Source organism: Pristiophorus japonicus, chromosome 7 (assembly GCF_044704955.1).
Source record: "Pristiophorus japonicus isolate sPriJap1 chromosome 7, sPriJap1.hap1, whole genome shotgun sequence".
NCBI classification, from domain to species: domain Eukaryota; kingdom Metazoa; phylum Chordata; class Chondrichthyes; family Pristiophoridae; genus Pristiophorus; species Pristiophorus japonicus.
The window spans coordinates 79,247,170-79,274,707 of record NC_091983.1 but is presented as its reverse complement, the minus strand read 5'-3'; the positions used below and the strand labels follow the sequence as shown (position 1 = coordinate 79,274,707).

Genomic DNA, 27,538 nt, shown 5'->3' with positions numbered 1-27,538 from the left:
TCCCTTGCGGTTCCTGAAAACATCTGCATCTTGAAAAGGTTCCCGCATCACAATGTGTGTACAGTCTATTGCTCTCTGCACCTTGAGGAAGTTTGCAATTCTGGAGAATCCTAAAGCCCTCTCACTCTGTGCCTCCCTGATTACAGGGAAGCTGATCATGTCCATCCTGCGTTCGTACAGGGCTTCAGTGACTTGTCTAATGCAGCGATGTGTGGCATGCTGAGAAAGTCCGCAAATGTCTCCAGCTGTGGCCTGAAAAGAACCCGAGGCATAGAACGACAGTGCCGCGGTGCCTTTGACCTCGACGGACAGTGCAGTGATGGTGCTGGCAGGCTGCAGATCTGCCCTCATCAGCTGGCATACCTCAGTGATAACTTCTTTGTGAAAGCACAGTCTCCGAAGGCAGGTGATGTCGGGCAAGTCGAGGTAAGACTGCTTCTCCTTGTACTTACGGGGGGGTGTAATGTCTAGTCCTCCTCATCAGTCTGTCACGTCTTACATTGGGCACATCATGCTGTGGAGCGTTCCTTCGGCGATGTCGAGTCTGCTGCATTGAACTGGTCACCAAGAGAGGGCGAGAAAGGACAGGTCCCATTGCAGTAGCTCTCTGTTTTTCACCGATTGGTCACAAACAAGGAATGTCCCGATAAAGACACCTATTCAATTTCAATCGGTCACTGTGTGGTCAAGATGTTTTTAGAGATGTTCACATCAACTCTAATGACCTGCAGAGTACATCTGAACTCCCCCGAGGTTGAAGCACAGCAGCCTATAAAGGATGCGACATGTGATCTAGAACATGGTGTCCATAATGCTGTGATTAGTTCTGGTTAGTTCTACTTTTTGGGCGAGCGATATTGTGGGAGATATGTGTGCGAGGTGGTGAAATTGACGTTGGGCGATCTCATGGCCACTAGTTTCGGTAAATATGCTCTTTACGACAAAAAAAAAGTCGGCGGGCATTAATATTGAATCTCGGCGTTAAATCAGTGTGGAAAGTAACGCTGGGCGATATTATGGGTGTTGATTTTGCCCATTCTGATGATTCCGCCCCAAAAAAGTGGGCAGGCGGTAATATTTTTCCCCAGCGATAAGCACATGGGGAAAATAATGTCAGCGATAAGTTTCCGAAAAATGCCCATCAGTTTCCATTTTGTGCCAAAATGGGCAATATATGGGCGTTATGCGTCATTTCAGCGGTAAAATGGGCTTTAAATGGGCGTTAAGCATGCAAAGAAAGTGAAGGTTCTAGCCCCTGGATTTATATAGCGCCTTTCATGACCACCAGACATCTCAAAGCACTTTACAGCCAATGAAGTACATTTGGATTGTAGTCACTGTTGTAATGTAGGAAACTGAGCACTAAAAGCCCAACCACATCTCTGGAAATGTTGTAGAGAAGGACGCTTAGCTGGAGTAGTTATTATGGAGTCAACGTCTTTTGACTTTATTAGGCTACAATATTTAATCACACTGTGGATATAGGCTTCATAGAACACTGAAGTTATTGATTGTGATAAGTGCAGCTAAACTTCCTTAAGGTTTCTCTTTCTCTTCTCCCAGCTTTTTGTATGTTTACTTCAGTGTCAGTTGTGGCTCAGTTGGTGGCAGTCTTGCGTCTGAGTCAGGAGTTTGTCAGTTCACGTCTTATTCCAGACACTTGAGCACAAAATCTAAGCTGACACTCCAGTGCAGTACTGCCTGAGAGCTGCACTGCTGGAAGTGCCGTTTTAGGATGAGACTTTAAACCGAGGCCCCGTCTACCTTCTCATGTGGACGTAAAAGATCCCATGATGCTATTTGAAGAAGAGCAGGGGAGTTCCACCCAGTGTCCGGGTCAATATTTATCCTTCAACCAACAACACTAAAACAGATTATCTGGTCATTATCTCACTGCTATTGGTGCAGATTGGCTATCTCCTATGCTTCAAAAGTATAAGCTGTAATGTGCTTTGGGACATCCTTAAGTTCGTGAAAGGCACTATATAAATGCAAGTCTTTCTTTTTTTAAATGTAGTTCAAATCTTATCAAGTGAACAACCTGAATATTTGCCCTTTCAATTTTGGAGCTAATGCATTCAGAAATAGCTTCATTATTGTTGACTTTCAGCTGGAGGAAGTTTTGGGTTCACTTGATCTTGACATCAGACAGACAATTTGAGACAATGGCAACAACCTTTGGGCCAAAGTTGTCTGCTATTAGCATACATATGGCAGCTAATCACAAAGCTTCTGGATAATGTTGATGAGGGGTAGTATGTAGATAATGAAGAGGTAGGAGCCAAGGCTGGATCACTGTGTACACCAGGGACAAGTATGTGAGCAGAGGAAAAATAACCATTGGCAGCAATATATAGTGGCAGAGTATAGCAGCAAAGGAACAATGCATTCCAGGTCCATTTATATTCTAGGAGACCCGTGCTAGTGGCACTGGGTCTCACAGGTACTAGTCCTGCGCAACTGGCGGCAAGCCAATTATAAAAGTGCCAGGACCTGCTGGCGTGCAGCTGGCCCATGCAAGACCCACAAACAGAAAAATATAGAAACATATTTATAACAATCAAAGCTAATACAACTAATGCTATGCAAAGTAGTGTCAAGTTGTTTCCTATGGTATTTATGGATCAGGACTAAAGTTACAGGGATACATTTCCATGTGCATGGGTGGTAAATTCGCCGTGCAGATCAACCGCCCATTGTGGAACCCGCCCGATTTTCATCCCAATGAAATCCTTGAAGGAAACATTCATGGAAACAATTGAGCTTTTTAGCTAACTCTGTAAGTTTATATTCAACTGGACTTACATTTTAAAGACAGTGTTTTTGTTGGCTAGCTGCCAGGATGTTGTATTTAAAACATGAAAAAAAATTCACACAATGAGATTTGCAATTTATGTTGGAGTTCAACATAAATTCAAACCGTGTTGGTTTCAAATAAATCTGAACATCACCAAATAATTTGTACATTACTGCAACGATGACAGCTCATGTTAACGGTTATGGTTTAAATGTAAAGCGGTGCAACATAATAATTGTGAGGTTTGAGTTTCAGTATTTGATACAGCAGAGAAGTTTAGCCACTATATAGATCAACAAAAGGGATACTGTCTCTTTAAAATAGAAGTATGTTTCCAATTTGAATTGTTCACTGAAAGGCTTTGTTCCAGGATTGACTCAAATACCATTGTTTTGACACTTTGCCAATTGTTTTCTATATGTTTTTCATTGTGTGCAAATCATAAAGATTAACAAATGAGCTAATGCATGATAGGGTTTGCTTTTATACTACCATTTTGGCATGACACAACAAATACCCTTCCCCCATGGTAATTCAATTTACTGTTGCCTGACTATAAACACGTTTCAAGGCAAATTGTAAAAATGTCAAGTGATTCAAGGAAAAAAACACATTTGGTGAGAAATAAGGAAATGAAAAAAATAAGGAAAACAGCAATTTCTTCTATTTAGCCTTTTGGATTATTTTCCCCTTTTCTCTTAAGAGGGTTAAAATTTTTAAATAAAAACGTTAACTTACTTTTTTGCAGGGTTTCATACGTACTGCCGTTCCAAGGGCTGCATCGACAGGTTTTTCCTCAGCGTTTTTTAGTCCCATCAACGGGTGACCGCTGATCCAAATATCGGGTGAAAGCTCTTTTTCCAGTCTTGCATGCTGCTGGTCCGCTCCCCAGCGGTATTTCAAAACAGCCGGCGCAAGACTTCAGGGAATTTCCCGCTGCACTGTTTTCTGCCCAAAACGGCGAAATACCGCCGAAAAACCCGACGGAAGGTTGTGGAATTTCCAGCCCTATGCCTCTATTTATGAAGTCCATGATCCCATATGCTTTTTTAACCGCTTTCTCAACCTGCCCTGCCACCTTCAACGATTTGTGGTATATTTTTTCACTCGGAGGGTGGTGAACCTGTGGAATTCTCTACCACAGAAGGTTGTGGAGGCCAAGTCACTGAATATATTTAAGAGGGAGATAGATAGATTTCTAGATACAAAAGGCATCAAGGGGTATAGGAAAAAAGCTGGAATGTGGTGCTGAGATAGAGGATCAGTCATGATCATATTGAATGGCGGTGCAGGCTCGAAGGGCCGAATGGCCTACTACTCTTCCTATTTTCTATGTTTCTATATACCCAAGGGTCTCTGTTCATGCACCTCCTTTAGAATTGTACCCTTTAGTTTATATTACATTCATAGACTAATTTATTTGCATGTAACTTATGTTCCAACAGATCTGGGTGTTCTAATGCTGGATGTATCTACCCACCGTTTAAACAGCAATGCTAAGAACAGTTTTTCCAAACCACTAGATCCACAAAATTCAAGCTAGCCAACTAGAAATATAATATAAGTGGAAATACAACATTGTCTGAGTTTCGAGGATCTGATTGTCAAGGCTCGGGTATAGCACGTGGTTCATAGAGGGCAAATTGGACATCTCTACACTAGTATATTGATGAAGATGTGTAATAGGACAAGTATTGCTCCTATGTCTATGCAAAACAACTTATATTTAATATGGTCGGTAGCCAGTTTCTTAAATTTACTGCTTGAATTATGTGAAAGAGTTTTACTATTTGAGCTGCATATTTCATACAAGGGGTCAGGACTTTGAGCTTTGAATATCAAACCTTATTCTTTTGAGTACAACAAATAGCAAGAATAGTCCTGTTTCATTTCCCAGTAAAGAGCAATCTCACTGTTCATAAGGCCCAATTCAGTAACCTATGTTGATTCCATGGCCTTTGTTTCGTTAGTTCTAACTGATATGGAGGGTCATGTTTTTGATGCAGACAGGACAAGTAAGCTCATTTCTAGGCTGCTTCTTAAATAGAGGAAAAATAGAAGCTGCTTTGGTCCAATACTTTTAACTTCTTACAATGTGCACAGTTGGAGAAATTGGTACAGTGGGGAAAAGCATCAACATTGTTTCTTACATAGACAGGAGGCAGTGTGGCAGTTTTGTCAAGTTTTTAAACAGAACAGAACATTGCGTAACAACGGATAACAATGCAAATGGCCAATAAAGTGCACGCTCAGCAAGCCCGGGACAAAAATAGGTTTGGTACAGATAACTAAGTAAAAAATAGTAAAACTCTAAGGCTCAAGGTCAACGGTCTAAACTATGGGGATTAAAAAATGGGAACAACAGAACAATAAAAATGCTACATTTTATTTAAGTTCCACAGAAAGTCAGTTCTTCTTGTAGTCAATTATATTGTGACAATTTCAGTTCATTCTCCGGTCTGCATAGTGGTCAACGACAAGTTTTCTTGCTGTTGACATCGGTAGACCCCATGGAATAGATTACCTGCTCACTGCCTTAACTAGGGTATTTTGTGTGGTATGAGCTGACTTGGGGCAAATAAAAATAAGACCTGTTTTGATTCAATTCATGCCATATGTCTGGTGTGTGGGATGATTGTTATACTGCTGACTGAACATCGGAGCTGTTAAGTTTTTCTTGACATCAGAAATAACAACCCTGACATGTGTTGCACCAACAGATCTGTACATGCATAATCGACTGCCTTTATTTAGCACACCAGTGTAAAGTCTCTATCAAAATATTGTAATAGTGATAAATAAATCCAAGTTTTGTAATAAATAAATAACTAAATCATGGTACATTAGAAGCACACAACAGGCCAGGTGATTCACAAGTTTATACCACTCAAATCGTGACTGATATAACTTGCAAGTATCAGCATCAGAACATCAGTCACTAAGTATGGTATAAACATGATTGACATCAACCTGTTGTACAATCATCACAATGGTTCAATCAGAACACGTACCTGTAATTCTGGTTCACGCTTCATAATTTCTAGTATCATATGACAACCAATAGAATGGCCAATCAGCACAAGCTTGATATCCTTTGGCACATTTTTCCTGAGGAAAGTTAATTTATGTTCTATTTGTCCATTCAATCCAAAGACATCCTGTAGCTCAATGTCTGCAAGAAAAATAAAGGAACTATTGAAAATGATCACACTCTCATAAACTTGCCATATTATGGGCTCAATTTTCCCCAAAACTTTTTTTGGCATACTTAAAGAGTTACGCCCACTTTTGTGGGGCCCAAGTATGCCAAAAAAAATGTTCTAAGTTTCCCCGTTGGATTTCTTCATTTTTGCGTGGCCTAACCTGTCCTTTAGTTTTGGGGGTGGAGCCTTGATCTGCGCCAAAGAGATCGGGTTGCCACGGTAACCAGGGTCACAATGCGAGCTGAGGCTGCAAAGTGAAACATACAGCCAGCTCCCAACACATTAAAACACATTGCATCAACTTACCTCCAATTATTAAAGCCAGTCCCGCTCCCCACCTCTAGCTCTGGCCGAAGGGCATGCCGGTCGGTCCGTACCCCCGCCCGACCTCAGCTCCGAACACCTTGCCGGTCCGCTCCCCCGTCCCTATCCCAAGCTGAATGGCCTCCTCTCTCCCGGTTCCTGCACCTAACTACAGCCGAAAGGCTTCCCCCACCCCCTCTCTTCCACACTACACCTCCTCTCTCCCCCCCGCCCCCCACCTCCTCTCTCCATCCCCCCTCTCTCACCTTTCCTGCTGCTGCTGTTCGGGCATCTGCTGCACTTACCTGTGCAGATTTCTTTAACTCACCAGAAGGTTTTACTGCAGAGGCCACATATGCTGACCAAAGCAGAACTGGAGTAACTCTCAGCTGGCCAAACTTGCCTAAATGGCCAGAATTGGCACGGGTAGCATGTTATGCTGAAAAAAAAACTTACCCCAAAAAATCGTAACTAACTGAGTTACGCTGGTGCAAATTGATTGGGGAAACTGTGGTTTTTTTAAAACATAGGCCAAAAAAAGCTGCCTGCTCTAAAAAAAAACGGTGCAAATCACTGGGAAAAACTGAGCCCCAAACCTTCTGTTGGTGACGGCTTCAATACAATATGAACTTTCTTGATGCCCCACCGCTTTCTTTCTTTCTGTATGGATTAAAAATAAGGTGGGCCTTCAATATAATTTTTTTGAAAATCAGGAGTACACGATGAACATAACCTGAGATTTTACCACTATTGTAGTTTGACGTAATATATTGAACATAACGCTTAAAAGGATGACATCTTTTGAAATTGGCTGAAAAAGCTATTCATGATAATACCCATGAGTTGAAGCTTCAGTTACTTTAATTTAAAAAAACTAAAGATCCTGGGGTGTTTGTTTAAATAAGCACTATATTTACGAAGACTTATGAATGAAATATTACATTGAAACTAATCAGGTTGTACATAAAGTCATTCAACAGTATAAACGTTACAAGCGTGAGACAGTACAAGCAAGCAATGAACAAAAGCCATTCAGCCCATTAAGCTTGTTACGTTCAAAGAATAATTGCAATCTACCCGACCACAATTCTGCCATACTTACTTCCAAGCAAGTATTTATGTAGAACCTTAACCTAGGAAATTAAATATGTGAAGGGAAAAATTCGGCTACTTACTGCCACAAATTACTGGCGGTTTCCTGAAAAAAAAGGCGGCCGCCACTCGAATGCCCTTCTCTGGCGCGAGACTTGGCAGTCGCCATTTTGGTGAGGACCATAGTGCCGCCAATAGCAGTGGCTGTGATCCTCACCCTGGACATGCAAATATGGAGAGTGTGACGTTAGTCGGCGTGCAACACCATGCTCTGTGAACTTGGATCTTTGCGCTGAGTCCTAAGCTCGATCTGAAAAGCGAGCGTGCAGCAGACTGACAGAGAAGCTGTCGGCACTTCTTAAAGGGAAACACACATCTTTCAGGTAAGTTTGTATTTAAGATTTTGGACTGGAGTTTTACATATTTTATTAGAGTATTGGCTTTTTGCAATACATGTTATAAAAGTTTTCAAAGTGTGCAGCGAGTGCAGCTGCTTGCTTGCAAGGTCTCGAATGGTAAAGGAAAGTCTCGAAAAGGCAAAAGGTGGTGGAAATACTCAGCAGGTCAGGCAGCATCCGTGGAGGGAGAAACAGAGTTCATGTCTCAGGTCGAGCTACTGACCGACCTGCTGAGTATTTCCAGCATTTTCTGCAATTATTTCGGATTTCTAGCAACCGCTCGCAGAGAGAAGAGAAAGATGCAGACAAGGAAGAAATGGAAGAGGAGGAAGCGAAAGAGGAGGAATCAGAAGGAAGGATGCAACCCAGACACTCCCTTTCTGGCCGGGATATCTGGGATTGAATCAACCACCTGCAGTACCAGTGACCACAGCCCCAATTCCCCTTCCAACAGTTGTCCCACACTTCACCTTCCCTCTGTTATTGACCATCACAGCTTTTCATTGATCACAATGCTGAAATGAAAGTTACCACAAAGCAAACTTTCCAATCCAACTTTATAAATCTATCTATCCAATATGACATCAAGAAATCAACTCATCACCCTTATGCATTCCCTTAGTGATTGTCTTGTGTGTGCCTTTGCCTCCTCATCATCATCATCATAGGCAGTCTCTTGAAATGAGGATGACTTGCTTCCATGCCAAAAAAGGATGAGTTCACAGGTGTTTCAATGAAGGACCTAATATTCCAGATCCTGTACTACATCCTGAAGGGTGGAAGATGCCTGTGCGTGGATTTTTTAAATGTGTGGTGGCCATTGCACACCAGCTACCACACGGGCTTGACAGAGATTGGTCTTGATCCAATGGCAAGGATTAACCAAGACGACTGGAGACCTGCTCTGCTGCACGGACCGAACTCGCACACATATCGCAGTGTGGGCTGGCCCGTGCTGCCCCGGGCCCCGATCACGTCCCTCTACAATCTCCTTCCCTGCCCGCACTCCATAACCCTTTACTCCCTTATCGCTCAAAAATCTGTCTATCTCCGCCTCAAATATATTCAATGACCCAGCCTCCACAGCTCTCTGGGACAGAGAATTCCACAGATTTACAACCCTCTGAGAGAAGAAATTCTTCCTCATCTGTTTTAAATGGGCGGCCCCTTATTCTCAGACTATGTCCCATAGTTTTAGTTTCCCCTATGAGTGGAATTATCCTCTCTACATTCACCTTGTCGAGTCCCCTCATTATCTTATAAGTTTCATTCTTCTGAACTCCAATGAGTATAGGCCCAACCTACTCAACCTATCTTCATAAGTCAACCCCCTCATCTCCAGAATCAACCTAGTGAACCTTCTCTGAATAGCCTCCAATGCAAGTATATCCTTGCTTAAATACAGAGCCAAAACTGTACGCGGTACTCCAGGTGTGGCCTCACCAATACCCTGTACATTTGTAGCAGGACTTCTCTTCCGATGGTTAATTACCTCTTGATCATCAATGTATTCCACCCCCTGGCCCAGACAGGGGCATGATCAGCTCTCTTGCTGTGTAGTACAATGCAAACCTTCCTTGGGAACAGATCAGGCTCCACAGTTGAGGAATATGTGAATGTCCCTCTTCCTTCTTGACAGGGACCAGGGACCATTGAAGGTGTGCATGGCCAGCGTCTGGTGCTATTGCTTAGATCAATGGCAGGTATCCTGTATCATTGTCTCTGATGATGTCGTTCCAGTATCTCAATGAGTCATCGTTTCGCTGCAATGTTTGAATGAAACCTTTGCTGTATAGCCCACCCTCTGGGTGTTTGTACTGAGGTTTGGTTTTTATTAACCAGTCCCACTGTCCGTGGGTTTTGTATTCCATTCTACAGTGCATTTTACAATGGGAGAGTGGGGGGGGGGGGGAACAGATCCTGCATGCCTTTACCCACTGAACCATTGGGAGGAGGGTCCACTTTCCTGCATTATCCCCATATCCCTTGATTCCCTTAATTGACCTCTCCCGTCCTGAAAGTGCTGACTCTGGCTGGGTTCAGTTCTATACTCACTGGTTCCCCTCTCTCTCCTCCTCTGAAGGTGCTGACTCTGGCTGGGTTCAATTCTTTCAGTTCTACACTCACTGGTTCCTCTCCCTCTCCTGCCCTGAAGGTGCTGACTCTGGCTGGATTCAGTTCTACACTGACTGGTTCCCCTCTCTCTCCTCCCCTCAAGGTGCTGACTCTGGCTGGGTTCAGTTCTACACTTACCAGTTTCTCTCCAATATGTGACCCATGTGCCCAAACTCCATGTGTGAACCTCGACAGTGAGTGTTGACAGGCTATTTCACTGTCCTCACCTGATGCCTCACATGTGCATTTACCAGCAGGATCACTGGCCTTTGCCTATCCTACTGATGACACGCAGTGGCTGCAGCATGGCTGGTGGAAGGCTGCTGACTTTCAGTGGGGGACACTGCAAATGACCTTGGAGGACAACCTTGAGGAGCTGATGGTTGGGAGTGTGAAATCGAGTGATGGTGTTTCTTTTTCTTCACTCTCCTCTTCCTCCTCATGGGCAAGATGCATTTCCTGGGTATGTGAAATGAGGAAGGCACAAGGGTGGAGTTTTGGTGAGGGGAGGGCGGGAAAGCAAGCGGTGCATGCAAGCAGGAGGATAACGTATGAGGATACCAGCATCTTGTATCCTTTCAGCCCTGCCTCTGTCAAGAATGGCCAGCACCGACTCCTCCAAGGGTGTGTGGTGAAGCTCTGAATGGAAGGTGTGCCTTGTGATTGATACAGATTGTTGGTAGGTGAATGGGGGAGGGTGTGGGGGAGATTATGCATTGAGCAGTGTGCGAGGCTAGTGGTGCAGTTGGTAGGAGATGGCTTTTGAAGATGCATTAACTGACCGTGACCATTGGTATGAGGTCATGAAACTTCTTTGGGCACTGGAGCCAGGCGGTGGGGGTGACACTGCTGGTAGTGATGACCTCGGTCATCTTGTCCCACGTCATTCTTTCAGTGTTGACCCCTGTGCAAAGCTGGAGAGCTACATGCGAGACACTGGGTGCCCTTCCCTGGCATGCTGAGCCATTTGTGTTAATGCTGAAGCACTTTTCTCATTTTTGTTTTTGTGGAAGGCAATTCAGCTTTAAGAGCTGAAGTCTTTGGGAAATCTTTTTAAAGCTAATTTTTTTCAGAAGGCAGCTGAGCTTCAAGGGCTAAAAACTGCCTATTTTAATATTTTTCATTTTAGGAAGCAGTTACCCTTTAAGGGACTGCACTGTTTTCTAAAATGACTGCCTTGCTTTAAGAGAAGGCTGTTCTTTCTGCAATGATACTATGGCCACGCTATATTGGGCTTCCTGCTTGACTACTGCCTTGCACAGTGAGTTTAGCACTGGGCTAATGTTAATTAGCAACCAGCACTAATATCCCAGTCATTAATTTTGGCTGTCGTTAACTCCGGCCTGTTGTGGCATCGGCATGTTTTAAGTGCTCTCCAATTTTTAGCCTTATATAAACTGTAGAATATCTATTTACATTCACGATTCAGCTCTGGCTAGACACATTCCCCATTTCCTTGGTCACAGTATCACAGAAATCATGTTCCACTGAGTATGTCATTACTTCTGTCCCAGGGTTTTTATGATGTTACATGCGTTTGTTAAATATATCCCGATACCATTAATGCAAATGTTGACTGCCAACACTGATACTGAAGAAGTAGCAGTGCAAAAATCAAGTACTCTCCAAGGGAGGCAAGTAATATTAGAACAACATGATGAACAAGATTAATGTCACTCAGAGAATAATCCGTTTGGAAAATATATTTTAATGGCTTCTCTTTCCCTGTTATCAGTGGCCTATCTGGTGAGATCTCATTCTGGGAAGCCATTTTGTCTGGGTCTAGGTGGGGGAAACCTTTGCATTTTTTGCTGAAGGAGAAATATCTTGAAAATGGATGCAAACGAAAGGAATGGAGAAAAGACACTATCCATTGCTTTGTGCATCTTCATGCCCTGCCACCACAATGGTAACTGGTGGGGAGGCCAAAAAACAAAAGGAAAAAATAATCATATGACCAATTTCAGGACAATCTAACAAGCTCCGGGAAACTATGGTTTCCCATGACACATCGCTAGCAAAATCTAACCCACACACACCTTGATATTTCCCGATGCTGTCCTCTCACAGGAACTTGTCAAATTCCTTCTTAGAGGACTGTATGTTACCCATACTTACTATACATACACTCTGGTAACTTGTTCCAGATGACAACAACCCTCTGAAAAAATAAATTATTTTTGGCATTTAACCTAACTTTTAGCCTATGTATTTTGTAGGCATCCCTTTGGTCTTTCTATCATTATCCATTTGAAATATATTATCCAAATCTACAACATCCAATGCTTTCATAAATGATAAAACCTCAAATCATATCCCTTTGAGCCCATGTTTGTTCAAACTGAATAACTCCAGCTCCAGAAGCCTATCCATTTCACTAAGAAATCTAACTTTAGTATCATTTTTGTTCTCTCCTCTGCACCCTCTCTAGTGGCTAAATATGCATCAATAGATGTGAAGATCAAAAGGGAAGACAATTCTCCAAATGAGGATGTAACTGTGACAAAAAAATAAGCATTTAAGGATTTAACATGCTAATGCCTATTGAAGCAGAATCATTGGTGTCAATCTGACAGCTGGTTGGAGAAATACTTAATTTCCAGCAATCACAGATCAAAATGGTCAGGATATCATTGCCATCCTGGGTGAGATTTCGGGATAGTGAGTTCGACTGACAGCTGTATCTGGGTTGACAACTTGGGTTGTCTGTGCAAGGAAAAGTGCAAATGATTCTCTGTAATCACCGATGATCATTGTGGCCAAAAGCTTATGATTGTAGACTTATATTTAGCTGCCTGTACTCAAGTCACCAGTAAATTTGAAACCATCTGAGAAACAAACCCAGATTCATGGTAACCTTTACATCCATAGGAAGTAAGCAAAATGTAACATTAGATGTTTATGCTTTAGATTTAAAAACCCCGGGCAGGATTTTCAGTTCCCTGTCTCCTTTATTTTTGGTGGTTTTGAGACCATGTGTCAGGGAGCTATTCGACTGGTTCCCTGATGTCCTCCACTATTTCCAGGACTTTTTGCTGGAAGTGATGGCAGACATTGAATATGTAATCCCATATTTGGGTGGATGCATTCAAATAATAGATTAATGGTAGGAAGAGTGCACATTCTGATGAATATCCTAATATTAATGTCTCAGTAACATTGGGTGTCATTAACGTCGCTGTGTTCCTGGCATCCAGCATTGCTAAGAGTTGCGGGGTGCGGGTGGTTGTGGGGTGCTTTATAAATGAAAGGGCTGTCTTGCAAAGCAATCAATTTCACTAGGCAAGGTGGCATTTTCTGGCCCAGGGACAATGATCATGCTGTGGTTGGAGCTACACCGATTTGACCTCACCTCACCCAAGGTGCCTGATCCAACAGAGTGGAAATATTGCCTCCATTCAGCCACAAAAATTTACATGAGCCTAACTTTGGAAAATTTACAGGGGTTAGTGCTCAGGGCAATAGGTGGGTGCAAAGCCAAAATTTCCACCGTATCTGAAAATCTAGCCTCTGACTTCAAAAAGAGCTTGTTGTCAATGTGACTACTGCAATTAAAGGAAAAGCATTCCTTAACACGTCGAACTGAACTTGTAAAGATATAACTGTTTTATTTTAGCCTTCACATTTTAAACTATTTATTATTTTTGAATTTAACTTGAAAGTCGTCAATCTCCTGTAGCATTGCCACAATGAGTCAGAGAGGTTAGTCTTTGATTCCTTCCTGTTACTGTTTCTCCTCCTCTGTTTGTGTCTCTCGCTTTAACCTTCTGTTTCTCTCTCCTTAATGATTCTCTCTCTGTCTTCTCTTTCTTTAATTTCTTTTGTCGTTTTCAGTGGGAGTAGGTGGGTGGTATGGTGTGGTGTGGCTTAGAATGGAGCCACCGATGGCTACAGACTGCATTTGGGAAATAGGAGTTGTAGGGAAAATGTGATTCTTCGTGGCTATCTGCCTGCTTCTCTCTTTCATAGGTCTTTCAAAATTCTCATCCTTGTTTACAAATCCCTCCATGGCCTCGCCCCTCCCTTTGGTGGCAAAAACAGGAAGACAGAATATTATCTGAATGGTGACAGATTAGGAAAAGCGGAGGTGCAACGAGATCTGGGTGTCATGGTACATCAGTCATTGAAGGTTGGCGTGCAGATACAGCAGGCAGTGAAGAAGGCAAATGGCATGTTGGCCTTCATAGCTGGAGGATTTGAGTATAGGAGCAGGGAGATCTTACTGCAGTTGTACAGGGCCTTGGTGAGGCCTCACCTGGAATATTGTGTACAGTTTTGGTCTCCTAATCTGAGGAAGGATATTCTTGCTATTGAAGGAGTACAGCGAAGGTTCACCAGATTGATTCCCGGGATGGCAGGACTGACATATGAGGAGAGACTGGATCAACTGGGCTAGTATCCACAGGAGTTTAGAAGAATGAGAGGGGATCTCATAGAAACATATAAAATTCTGATGGGATTGGACAGGTTAGAGAAAGGAAGAATGTTCCCGTTGCTAGGGAGTTCCAGAACCAGGGGTCACAGTCTAAGAATAAGGGGTAAGCCATTTAGGACCGAGATGAGGAGAAACTTCTTCACTTGGAGAGTGGTTAACTTGTGGAATTCCCTACCGCAAATAGTTGTTGAGGCTAGCTCGTTAGATATATTCAAAATTGAGTTAGATATGGCCCTTACGGCCAAAGGGATCAATGGGTATGGAGAGAAAGCAGTTAAGTGGTACTGAGGTTGAATGATCTGCCATGATCTTATTGAATGGCGGTGTGGGCTTGAAGGGCCGAATGGCCTGCTCCTGCACCTAATTTCTTTGTTTCTATGTAATCTCCTTCAGCCTCACAATCCCCCGAAAATATCTGCTCTCCTCAAATTCTGCCATCTTGGGCATCTCTGATTATAACTGCTCAACCATCGGTGGCTGTGCCTTCAGCTGCCTAGGCCCTAAGCTCTGGAACTTCCTCCCTAAACCTATCTGTCTCTCTTTCCTCCTTGAGGATGTTCCTTAAAGCCTATCTCTTTGACCAAGCTTTTGATCATCTGCCGTGATTTTTTATGTGGCTCGATGTCAAACTTTTGTCTTACAATACTCTGTGACGTGCCTTGGGATGTTTTACTACGTTAAAAGCTCTATGGCCCCTATTTTTGCCACGTTTGTGCGCCATTTTTTGGGGTCCAAACATTTTTTTGCGTGAAATCGTCAGTTTGCAATTTTCGCCAACGTTTGTATGCTGGAGCCAAACATGTGCGCCAGTTTAAACATTTTTGGCGCAGACACGAGTGAAAATGGGCTCGGGCGCGGTTTTTGTACAGTTAGGTGATTTTGGCTGTCCACGAGTTTTTTCAGCGCGGCGCACACTACCAAAAAGCCCGAAAAAAAAACCTTCTGTGAACTTAAGCAAATCGGCGCAGCGCACAAAAGGACATTGGGGCCAGGCAAAAGAATACAACATAAAGTGCAAAAACATGGATTATTTTGGACTGGGTACTCTGAGAATAACTCGGAAAGTAATTTCTGAATTTTTGGAACGAGACAATTTAATAAACAAATGTGTAAGATTTTCAGAGGAAAATTAAGTAACTTTGCTGGGTTCTTTTTCACCCAAATCGCGACTGTCCACCCCAACACAATCTTTGCAGGCCGGGCTCCAGGCACAGGTCAGGAAGCCGAGCATTGAGTTGTTGTGCTTGTGTCCAGCCGAGCTTGCGATCCTGCCTGGCCGGCACTCCCTCGACCCGTGCCTTGAGCTCAGTCGGCATCCGAAACGGGACGCTTTGTGCACAGGCGCAGCAGCAAGCTAGAAATCAGCATTTGTCACAGGTGATCTGTCATGTTTGTAACCTTCACATAACTGTAACCAATATGCAGCAACACTGTACACTGTCTACAACTGTGAAATACACACCTTGACCACAGGGGGTGAACTTGTGGGAGACGCTCCTCACCTGGTCATCCAGATACTTAAAGGGAGGTTCCATGCAGGCTCAGGACTCCTTAGTCCTGGGAATAAAGGTGCAGGTCATGTAGTGACCTTGTCTGCAGTACATGCCTCATGTGACTTTATAGTACAGTGCAGAGACACTACATTTGGCGACGGGAAATGGGAATCAACGACTGACGAGAATGGCCACCGGTAGCACAGATGAAAGGTACTACGTTGGTGAGGACTGGGACGGATTTCGTTGAGAGGCTCCAGCAGAGCTTTGTCACGAAAGACTGGCTGGGAGAGGCAGCAGCCGACAAGCGAAGGGCGCATCTACTGACCAGCTGTGGGCCTAAGACGTACGCGCTGATCAAAGACCTGCTCGCACCTGAGAAGCCGGCGGACAAAACCTTTGAGGAGTTCAGTAAACTGATCGGTGAGCACCTCAAACCGGCGAGCAGCGTACACATGGCCCGACACTGATTCTATTCACACAGACGTCGGGAGGGACAAAGCATACCGGACTTCGTTGCGGACCTTCGGCGTTTGGCCAGTCTCTGTAAGTTCACAGATGCCTACAGGGGGGAGATGTTAAGGGATTTCTTCATTGAGTGCATTGGTCATGCCGGGATTTTCAGGAAGCTTATTGAGACCAAGGACTTGACTTTGGAAAGGGCAGCTTTGATAGCTCAGACCTTTTTGGCAGGGGAAGAGGACACCAAGATAATTTACACGCGCAGCCCCGATTCCAACGTGGCGATGAACCAGGGAGTTAATGCTGTAAAAGCGACACAGAACCCCGCAGGCAGGCAAGGGCAATTCGACACCGCCCAGGCAGGCAGGCAAGGGTAATTCGACACCGCCCAGGCAGCAACAGATTCCAGGGTGGGACAGCAACAGAGACAATGGCAGGAGGATCGGCAATTCACAACATCACAAGGGACAATGCGTCCCGGGATGGGACCATTGACACACAGCAACAGAGTGATCAGGAGTAATCAAAGATTGAGTCTTTCAGGCGGTCGACGCTCTCTCGTGGAGCGCCGCAGTTGTGGCTCTGGTGGTTGAGCCGTGGCTTGCGTCTCTGTGGCCCGAGTTGGTTCCGGCCTGTCCGGGCTGGCTGCAGGGACTGTGCATGCTGTTGAATATCCTTGTTGCTCGTTCACTGGCAGTGGTGTGGTTGACATCCCATGGTCTTCTTCAGGTTCCTCAGTGTCCATGCTGAACCTTTTCTTTACCTGATCCAGATGTTTGCGGCATATCTGCTCATTGTTTAGTCTGACCACTATGACCCTATTCTCCTCTTTGCCTGTTACAGTGCCCTCAAGCCACTTGGGTCCCAATGCATGATTGAGAACGAATACAGGGTCATTGATTTCTATGCAACTCCCCACTGAACTCGCCACCTGGCTTATGACCCCCCCTATGCAAACCCTGCACTCAGGCAGAACGTCTGTACAATATGTCCCACATATCAACACGGAGCATCATAGAGAGGACATTTGGCATTTTAAAGCAGCGTTTCTGATGCCTGGACCACTCTGGAGGCTACCTGTAATACTCCCCTCACCACGCCACTCACAACCTGGCCATCATGAAGGGACAGGTACTGGACATTGAAGATCCTGCTGAGGGAGAAGGAGGAATGAGGATTCAGAGGAGGCTGACGATGAGGAGGAGGAGGTGGAGGAGGATCAGCAGCAGGAGGAGGAACCACCTCAAGCCACAGGACGACGGCGGAGGAGGGTAGGGCGACCAAGGGGACCTCTAGACATTGCTAGAGACTTGCGTCATTGGCTAATCCATGAACGCTTTTCTGCCTGAAGGCTAAACGGCAGCACGGTTGATTATAGTGTCGCACCATGTTGACTGTTTACACCTGTTTGCACTTTTAATAATGTTGTGTTGGTTTATATTGGTTAAATTCACAAAATAATGCACTGATTCTGGTTAAATTAAAAGAATAGATTTATTAGATATTAGTACTTAACTTTAATAAAACATTTTACTTTTCAATGAAGAAATATCAAACTTTAAAATTTTCAATTAACATGTATCAAACTTTAACATTTTCAATTAACAAAACTTTATTGTATTAAACTTTTCTATTAACAAATCAACTAATAGCAAGATACAAATATCTCTCCTTCTATTCAACGACCTCTAGCGTGTAGTGCCCCTCTTGCCCGCCCTGGTGCCTCTACCCTTAGCCCTGTCTGTTGACGCAGCACACTTCCTCGGCCCCCCGGTGAGCCCAAGGTTATATTTATTGTTTTTCGTTGGTGGGGTTAGACAGGGGCAGACCTAGTCTGCAAGGCCTGGGTTCGTCTTGGTCTTCTTTTTCAAGCTGTGGATCACCCTGCGGCACAGTCCCTGAGGGTGGTCTGGGGATAATTTGAGTGGCAGCAGTTGATGCCGCCAATCGGTGTTGTTGAATGACAACCTGGGTGTGTTCCCTTATTGCAGCAGCTACCTGCAAATTTCCGTCACTTTTGTCAGACAATTTCCCCATCAGCTGTCCCGACAGTGTATCAAGTGCATCCACCATTCCCTCCCTAATCTGCCCCGCTAGTGATGGTCATATTCCTCCAAACAGTGTTGCTACTTCTCCTGACAGTCCCGTAATTTCTACCCTCACCTCACCCATGGTGTCCAGGAGCGACCTGGTTAGTTGCATACTCTCCCCACTCATCCCGATGAGCTGTACCATGTCTACCTGCGCTTGTGGTCCAGCTATCTTTTTCACCCTCCTTCGCCGTGTCCCACCTGTGCCTTGCTCCTCGACCCTATTGGGCATCCCTCTCACACATGCGTGTTGCTGGACCACATTCTGACCCGCATCCTGATCCATTGGCTCTATCAGCTGCAGGTCCAATATGACCATCTGATCAGTGGGGGGATCTTCATGCTGGCCTTCATCCAGATCGTCCTGCTCAAAATCAGGAAACAATTCTGGACTCTCTTCTGGACGTCCTTCGGGTGCTAATTCTGCTTGTCCTTCTGCTTGTCCTTCTGGATCACCTTCTGCCTCTTCCTCATGCGCAGCTGCTGCAAAACATATCAAAAACATCTATTAAAGCCTAGCAGTATTGCCATGCAGTATTTAGCCAACCCACAGTGCAAATTGCAGGGCTTACCCCGTCTATTTGACCTAGGTCCAGCGTCCACGTTGGTGGTGGATCTTCTCCGGTGAGTTTTAATCAGATCAGAGATCCTCTGTTCCAGCTGGCTCAATTGCAGCTTACTTGGTGGACCTCCACCAGTACGATTCCTGTGGTTCCGAATCTTTACATTCTTCAACTGCCAAGATGAAAGTAGAACTTTTTAAGAGAGGGTCCTTCTGTGTGGTGGCCACACACACACACACACACACATTTATAAATGTCATTGCAGTGCATACTTACTTTAACTAATTGTCTTCGGTCCTGCCACTTCTTTTTCAGCTGCCCGCCGATTCTCTGGGTGATGGCTACTGCATTATACTCGACAGCAACATCATCTCAACGTTGAGCCACTTATAGCAGGGTTTTACTTTTTTTTGCTTTCCCCCTGAGTTGCCAGCAGATTCCATTTCCTCTCAATGATATCTACCAGGGATACCACTTTGTGTGGGAGAAATCGAACGGCCCTTCATTCTCCTCCTTTGAATTCTTCTTCCACTTCCCTCTCAGCCAGGTTTTGCAGGTTTTAATGGTCAAAACTGCAGAAAGATCCAGCCAGCACGATCCGATCACAAAAGGAAAAACGATCCGATCACAAAGGGCTCTTTAAATATGTTTGATCCAGACCAGGAAGTTTCTTATTTTTGCGCATGCCCAGAGAGCTTTTAGCGCAGACTTGAAGCTCCGCCCCCCCCAGACAACTTCGGAGAGCACGGCGCCAAATTCAAATATTTGTCAGGTGAAAGTCCCGTTTTTTTTCCCTGACGCAAACATACAAAAAAAATTGTACATTCACATGCGTGAGCGCCAAAAATATAGCGTGGAAAGTAGGGGTCTATATAAATACAAGTTGTTGTAGTTGTCTTAGAAATTAGAATCTGTCTCAAAGGTGTAAGCGATTAACACTGAGATTTTCTACGTCAACAACACATATGACCTCATTAGTTGGCTTCAAAATGTTTTAATTTCAAAACAGAACTAACATTAACATGACTACTTTCTCGCTTTCCTCTTCTCTCCGATCCAGACTCTCTCTTACCCCTCAGCTTAATAAACTTTCCAAAGTTTATGGTACACAAATTAAAAGCTACAAAAGTTGTACAATTAGAACATTTTGTTTTTCCCTTTTATACAAAAGAAAATACACATATTTGGTGCCTATGTTTTTTAAAAAGTACTTTCAATATGAATTTTAGCTCAATAAAGCTTTTGAAATTAGTCTTCTTGTTTTTCAGTTAAAGCTAAAGATGGTCTATGTTATGTATGTAAACCTGTAATTACCATGTCTAACCACCAGAGGGCTTATCTCCTGGAGTCCCAAGGGATCCCACAATCCCTTGGGAGCACCTCTTTATAGAGAGACCTCTCAGGCTGGAGAGGCACTCTGAGATCTGTAATAAAGGACTACGTCACACTTACTTTGAGCTTACAGCATCTAGTCTGACTCTTTATCCAAGACATAACAACTGGAGACGAGATACAGATGATGAACCCCAACGCAACAATGCAGAGAACTGTGGGCATCCTGGAGAAATTTTCAGATGGAGATGATTGGGAATCCTTCGTGGAGTGACTTAACCAATACTTTGTGGCTAACGAGCTGGAAGGAGAAGCGAACGCTGCCAAATGAAGGGTGATCCTCCTCACCGTTTGAGGGGCACCAACGAATGGCCTCATGAAAAATCTGCTCGTTCCATCAAAACCCACAGACAAGTCATCTTGTCTGGGAGCATCTAAAGCCAAAGAAAAGTGTTCTGATGTCAAGTGGCGAGCTATGTCGCTGAGCTAAGGCGCCTTGCAGGACATTGCGAATTTGAAGGACACTTGGAGCATATGCTCAGGAACTTCTTTTTACTTGGCATTGGCCATGAAGTAATACTTCGCAGACTTTTGACTGTAGGGACCCCAACCTTGAGTAAAGCCATAGCGATAGCCCAGACGTTTATCTCCACCAGTGTCAATACCAGACAAATTCCCCAGCACACTAGTGCTACTGCAAGTATTGTGAACAAAGTAACGTTGTTTTTGAATCGAAATGGACACACGCCCGTAGTTGCACGTCGGCAGATGAACTCAGAGTCCGCCATCAAGGGTGATGAATACAAGGCAATTAACACCTTGTTGGCGCTGCGGGGGTAATCATCGATTCCATTCATGCCGCTTCAAAGGATACGTTTGCAAGGACTGGGAAACAATGGGACACCTCCAATGTATGTGCAGGTGAACTGCAAACCCTGCAAACCACCATGATGCAGTGGAGGACAGATCCACGGTGGACCATGACGAACCAGAGCCTCAGACCGAGGAGGCAGATGTATATGGGGTGCACACATTTACCACAAAGTGTCCCCCGATAGTGCTGAAGGTTGAATTAAATGGACTCCCGGTGTCTGTGGAGCTGGACACGGGCGCAAGCCAGTCCATAATGAGTAAAAAGACTTTCGATAAGTTGTGGTGCAACAAGGCTTCAAGGCCAGACCTGACTCCCATTCGTACCAAACTTAGAACGTACACAAAGGAACTGATTCCCGTAATTGGCAGTGCTACCATAAAGGCCTCCTACAACGGAGCAGTGCACGATTTACCACACTGGGTGGTACCAGGCGATGGCCCCACGCTGTTCGGCAGGAGCTAGCTGGGAAAGATATGCTGGAACTGGGACGACGTCCAAGCGCTTTCGTCCGTTGACGACGCTCATTGCCCAGGTCCTAAGCAAGTTCCCCTCGCTGTTCGAACCAGGCATTGGGAAGTTCCAAGGAGTAAAAGTGCAGATCCATTTGATTCCGGGGGTGTGACCCATCCATCACAAGGCGAGAGCGGTACCTTTCATGATAAGAGAGAGAGAGTGGAGATCGAGCTGGACAGGCTGCAATGAGAGGGCATCATTTCGCCGATCGAATTCATTGAGTGGGCCAGTCCGATTGTTCCAGTCCTCAAGGGAGATGGCACCGTCAAAATCTGTGGTGATTACAAAGTAACTATTAATCGTTTCTCACTGCAGAATCAATACCCGCTACCAAAGGCAGATGACCTATTTGCGACGCTGACGGGAGGGAAAATGTTCATGAAACTGGACTTGACCTCGGCCTACATGACGTAGGAGCTGGAGGAATATTCGAAAGGCCTCACCTGCATCAACACACACAAAGGTCTTTTCATTTACAACAGATGCACGTTCAATCGGCCGCAGCGATATTCTAGAGGAACATGGAAAGCTTGCTGAAGTCGGTCCCGCGCACCGTGGTCTTCCAGGATGACATCTTGGTTACAGGTCGGGACACCGTTGAGCACCTGCAGAACCTGGAGGAGGTTCTTAGTCGGCTTAATCATGTGGGGCTCAGGCTTTTTCCTGGCGCCTGAAGTGGAGTTCCTGGGGAGAGGAATCGTGGTGGACGGCATCAGGCCCACCGATTCGAAGACGGAGACAATCAAAAACGCACCAAGACCACAGAACGTGATGGAGCTGCGGTCGTTTCTAGGACTCCTGAACTATTTTGGTAACTTCATACTGGGTCTTAGCACATTGTTAGAACCCCTGCACTCTTTACTGCGTAAAGGAGATGAATGGGTATGGGGTAAAAGCCAAGAAAATGCCTTTGAGAAAGCTAGGAAGCTGTTATGTTCAAACAAATTGCTTGTGTTGTACGATCCATGTAAACGTTTGGTACTAGCATGTGATGCATCATCGTATGGGGTCGGATGTGTATTGCAACAATTTAATGAATTTGGGAAATTGCAACCTGTTGTTTATGCATCCAGAAGTCTGTCTAAGGCCGAGAGGCCTACAGTATGATCGATAAAGAAGCGTTAGCTTGTGTTTATGGGGTAAACAAAATGCATTAATATCTGTTCGGGCTCAAATTTGAAGTGGAACCCGCCCATAATCCGCTTATATCGCTCTTTTCTGAAAATAAGGGGATAAATACGAATGCATCGGCCCGCATCCAGAGATGGGCGCTCACATTGTCCCCATACAACGTCACCATCCGCCACAGGCCAGGCACAGAAAACTGTGCCGATGCTCTCAGTAGGCTGCCATTGCCCACCACCGAGATGGCCCAGCCTACAGATTTAGTTATGGTAATGGAAGCATTCGAGTGTGAGCAATCACCTGTTACCGCCCGACAGATTAGAACCTGGACAAGCCATCCTTAGTAAAAAAAACTGTGCACTTCACAGGAATTGGTCTAGTGTCCCATTCGAGATGCAGGAAGAAATAAAGCCATACCAGCGGCACAAAGATGAAATGTCTTTACAGGCAGACTGCCTCCTATGGGGTAATTGGGTAGTTGTGCCAAAAAAGGGCAGGGACACTTTCATTAGTGATCTCCACAGTACCCACCCAGGCATTGTAATGATGAAAGCGATAGCCAGATCCCACGTGTGGTGGCCTGGTATCGATGCGGACTTAGAGTCCTGTGTGTGCACAAATGTAATAGATGTTCACAGTTAAGCAATGCACCCAGGGAGGCGCCACTAAGTTTATGGTCTTGGTCCTCCAAACCGTGTTAGCGTTCATGTCGACTACGCAGGCCCATTCTTGGGAAAAATGTTTTTAGTGGTTGTAGATGCATACTCCAAGTGGATTGAATGTGTGATAATGTCGGCAAGCATGTCCGCTGCCACCATTAAAAGCCTACGAGCCATGTTTGCCACGCGTGGCCTGCCTGATGTCCTTGTAAGTGACAATGGGCTGTGCTTTACCAGTGCCGAATTCAAGGATTTCATGACCCGCAATGGGGTCAAACATGTCACGTCTGCCCTGTTTAAGCCAGCGTCCAATGGTCAGGCAGAACGAGCAGTTCAAACAATCAAGCAGAGCTTGAAAAGGGTAACTGAAGGCTCACTACTGTCTCGCTTATCCAGAGTCCTGCTTAGTTACCGCACAAGATCCCACTCGCTCACCGGGGCCTCTCCCGCTGAACTGCTCATGAAAAGGGCATTTAAGACAAGGCTCTCATTAGTCCACCCTGATCGACACAAACAGGTAGAGAGCAGGCGGCTTCAACAGAATACATATCGTGATCACGCAAATATGTCACGCGAAATTGAAGTAAATGATCCTGTATTTGTGTTGAACTATGGACGTCCCAAGTAGATTGCTGGCACTATTTTGGCCAAAGAGGGGAGCAGGGTGTTTGTGGTCAAACTCGCAAATGGACTCACCTGCAGAAAACACTTGGACCAAATAAACTCAGATTTACAGACTATTCAGAACAACCAACAATAGACTCCGCCTTTTCGACCTTCCAACACACACACACACACACACACACACACACACACACAAAGTGGCAACCGACCCAGCGGTTGACTACGAAGCAGAACCCATCACCCGCAGCAGCCCAGCAAGGCTCACCGCCCCCAGCAGTCCAGCAAGGCCAGCTGCGCAGCAACCCAGCGAAGGCCCAACAAATGACTCACCAACACCAGCATTTGCACTGAGACAATCAACCAGGGAAAGGAAGGCCCCAGTTCGACTCACAGCGTAAATAGTTACATTATTGATTTTGAGGGGGTGGGGGGAGAGGGGGAGTGTTGTTATGTATGTAAACCTGTAACTCCCATGTCTAACCACTAGAGGGCTTATCCCCTGGAGTCCCAAGGGATCCCACAATCCCTTGGGAGCACCTGTATATAAGGAGGCCTCACAGGCTGCAGAGGCACTCTGAGATCTGTAATAAAGGACTACGGTCACACCTTACTTTGAGCTTGCAGTATCTAGTCTGACTCCTTATCCAAGACATAACAGTCTACTCAGCAGAAAGTGCTAGAAGCTAAAAAAAAAATGGTACGGATATATCTTGGGATACTAGGCACACTCCATATGCTAAGACGGCAGATCCAAATTTAGCTCACAGAGTTACAGCTCTGTGAATAAATCCCAAGTTCAAGCCTTGGCTTTTGGGAGAGACTGAAACCTTCAAGTAAAATCCTTTGGAAGCATCAAAAGACATAAACAACATTTCACAGGTAAATTTAAATCATTTTATTGTAAAATATGTGTTTTCTCATATAATGCATAGTCGTAATTATACAGTAGCAATTATGCAGTCTTTACTCAAACAAAAGCTGTGGATGCTGGAAATCTGAAATAAAACCAAAAAATGCTGGAAATACTCAGCAGGTCAGGTAGCATCTGTGGAGAGAGAAAGAGTGTTAATGTTTCAGGTCAATGACCTTTCAACAGTTTAGAGGCAGGGGGAAAAAGGGGGAGGGGTTGGAACAACAATAGGGAAGTCTGTGAAAGGATGAAAGGCAGGAGTGATTAAATAACAAATGGTGCAAGGCAAAAGGGGGTGTTAAAGACACAAGTAAAGAAACAAAAGATGGGTCTAGAGGAATTGTAAATAGCAACAGCAGAATATAAGAAAAAGGCCCCTCGAGCCTGCTCCACCATTCAATAAGATCATGGCTGATCTGATCATGGACTCAGCTCCACTTCCCTGCCCGCTCCCCATAACCCTTTATTCCCATATCGCTCAAAATCTGTCTATCTCCGCCTTCAATAAATTCAATGACCCAGCCTCCACAGCTCTCTGGGGCAGAGAATTCTACAGATTGACAACCCTCTGAGAGAAGAAATTCCTCCTCATCTCAGTTTTAAATGGGTGGCCCCTTATTCTGAGACTCTGGTCCTGATATTGGTGGCCTTACTGCCCACTGCCACCGAGTTTTGCTGCCGGACTCCCCCCTTTGCCATTTTCCATTTGGGCTGGAGTGGGCGGGAGGCGGGTACCGTCGGGAACCGCCCGTTGACATCCTCTGGTGGCCAAGTAACATAAGTGGCCGAGCTGCCAGATTGGTGCAAGCGGGAGTCGGCGCCAGCAGGGTGAAGGACCGTTGCATGGAGGCTGTTCTAACCCTGACGTGAAGCATAAAGAACGGAAAAAAAGGTTAGTGAACATATTTACATTTTTTTTTTCAGCAACTTATCTGAATGGGGTCCCCTGAAGGTGATGGGGTGTTTTTTTTTGCTGACTTTTATTTGCAGGTCTTCCACCCTCCCTGGGTCTGACTCCATCCTTGGCGGCACTTGGGCGGCAAGCGCATTTGCTGCCGAGATTGAGAGCTCCCGCCCGCTGCCGCCCAGATTGATGGGTCAAGCCGTTGTTTGGCCGCTGGGCAGTACTGACACCTCTTTTAGAGGAATCTTCCAGGCAAAGTACTGCCCGGTCTCTCGGTGGCCATCAGCGGTCCTTTGGGCAGCACTTGGCGGGCCTTGGCTTCGACTGGGTTCGGGCCCTATGTCCCCTAGTTCTAGTTTCCCCTATGAGTGGAAATATCCTCTCTGCATCCACCTTGTCGAGCCCCCTCATTATCTTATATGTTTCGAACCATTACCAGCACTTGTTGTCCGAAAAACTGGAGTATTGGTTATGATCTGAAGTTGTTGAACTCAATGTCTGGAAGGTTGGAAAGTATAAAATACAGTCTCTCTATTTGTGTGTTGTAACATGATTTCAAGAAACAATTGGAGCAGCCTGCACACAATTTGTATCTGCTTGGTACTGAAACAGCAATTTTCCCTGTGGTTACTCTTTAATAGAAAACAAGATTTATCTTCTCACATAACCAATAACACATTATGCAATTTCTGCCAATAAGTAGAAATATGCCCATACCTCACTATTTGGGTTAAATATAATCACTTGTGGGCTGATGTAGCTCTATTTGTGGAAACGCTTCAGAAAACTTGCTTAAAATTTAGTTTTGGTTTTCACTATTTAAAATTCCAAATTTTGCTATGTTAAGCCATTTCAGAAAGTATATATTGTGATCTTACCAATAAATATTTTATAATGTTGATCTTTCAAAAAAAATCCCTTCTGCACAACATAAGTGAAATTATTTTAAAAGTATCTTTTGTCTGGCTGGAACTTTTGAGGGCTTTCATTTTAGGAATGCTGTATTGTATAAACAAATCATCAGCAAAGTGATAGAAGGTGTCGTCGACAGTGCTATCAAGCGGCACTTAGTCACCAATAACCTGCTCACCGATGGCTCAGTTTGGGTTCTGCCAGGACCACTCAGCTCCAGACCTCATTAGAGCCTTAGTCCAAACGTGCACAGAAGGATTGAATTCCAGAGGGGAGGTGAGAGTAACTGCCCTTGACATCAAGCCAGCATTTGACCGAGTGTGGCATCAAGGAGACCTAGTAAAACTGAACTCAATGGGGATCAGGGGGAAAACTCTCCAGTGCTTGCAGCCATACCTCGCACAAAATAGAAGATGGTTGTGGTTGTTGAAAGGCAATCTCCTGAGCTCTGGAGAATGGTGGGGAGCGGGTGTGGGGGAGGAGGTGGGGATGGGGGTGGGAAATCATCTGGAATTTGCTGGATTTGAGAGTGTTAAAAGTAGGGACATGGTAGTTATTGTACTGATATGCAAAGGCCCCAGTGTGAAAGGATGGCAGGCCAAAGGAAGTGGGGAGGGACATGGGAGGAAGTTATGGAGCAGTCTTTTCTTAGAGGCAAGAAGAAAGGACTGGGTGAAATGTAGAAGTGATCAGAAATGCCCTGTAGGTCATTGAGGCCATAGAGGTTGTCTCAT

General features: G+C 44.9%; 1 protein-coding gene across 4 annotated transcripts in view; it reads right to left on the bottom strand.

Moving 5' to 3' along the window:
* ldah (lipid droplet associated hydrolase) overlaps nt 1-27,538 on the bottom strand; it is a 414,051-nt gene that overhangs the window by 105,179 nt on the left and 281,334 nt on the right. For all 4 annotated transcript variants that reach the window (XM_070885075.1, XM_070885076.1, XM_070885078.1 and 1 more), the window contains one exon: nt 5,809-5,969. In XM_070885075.1, coding sequence (XP_070741176.1) covers nt 5,809-5,969 — 161 coding nt within the window. The remainder of the gene's footprint in view (nt 1-5,808; nt 5,970-27,538) is intronic.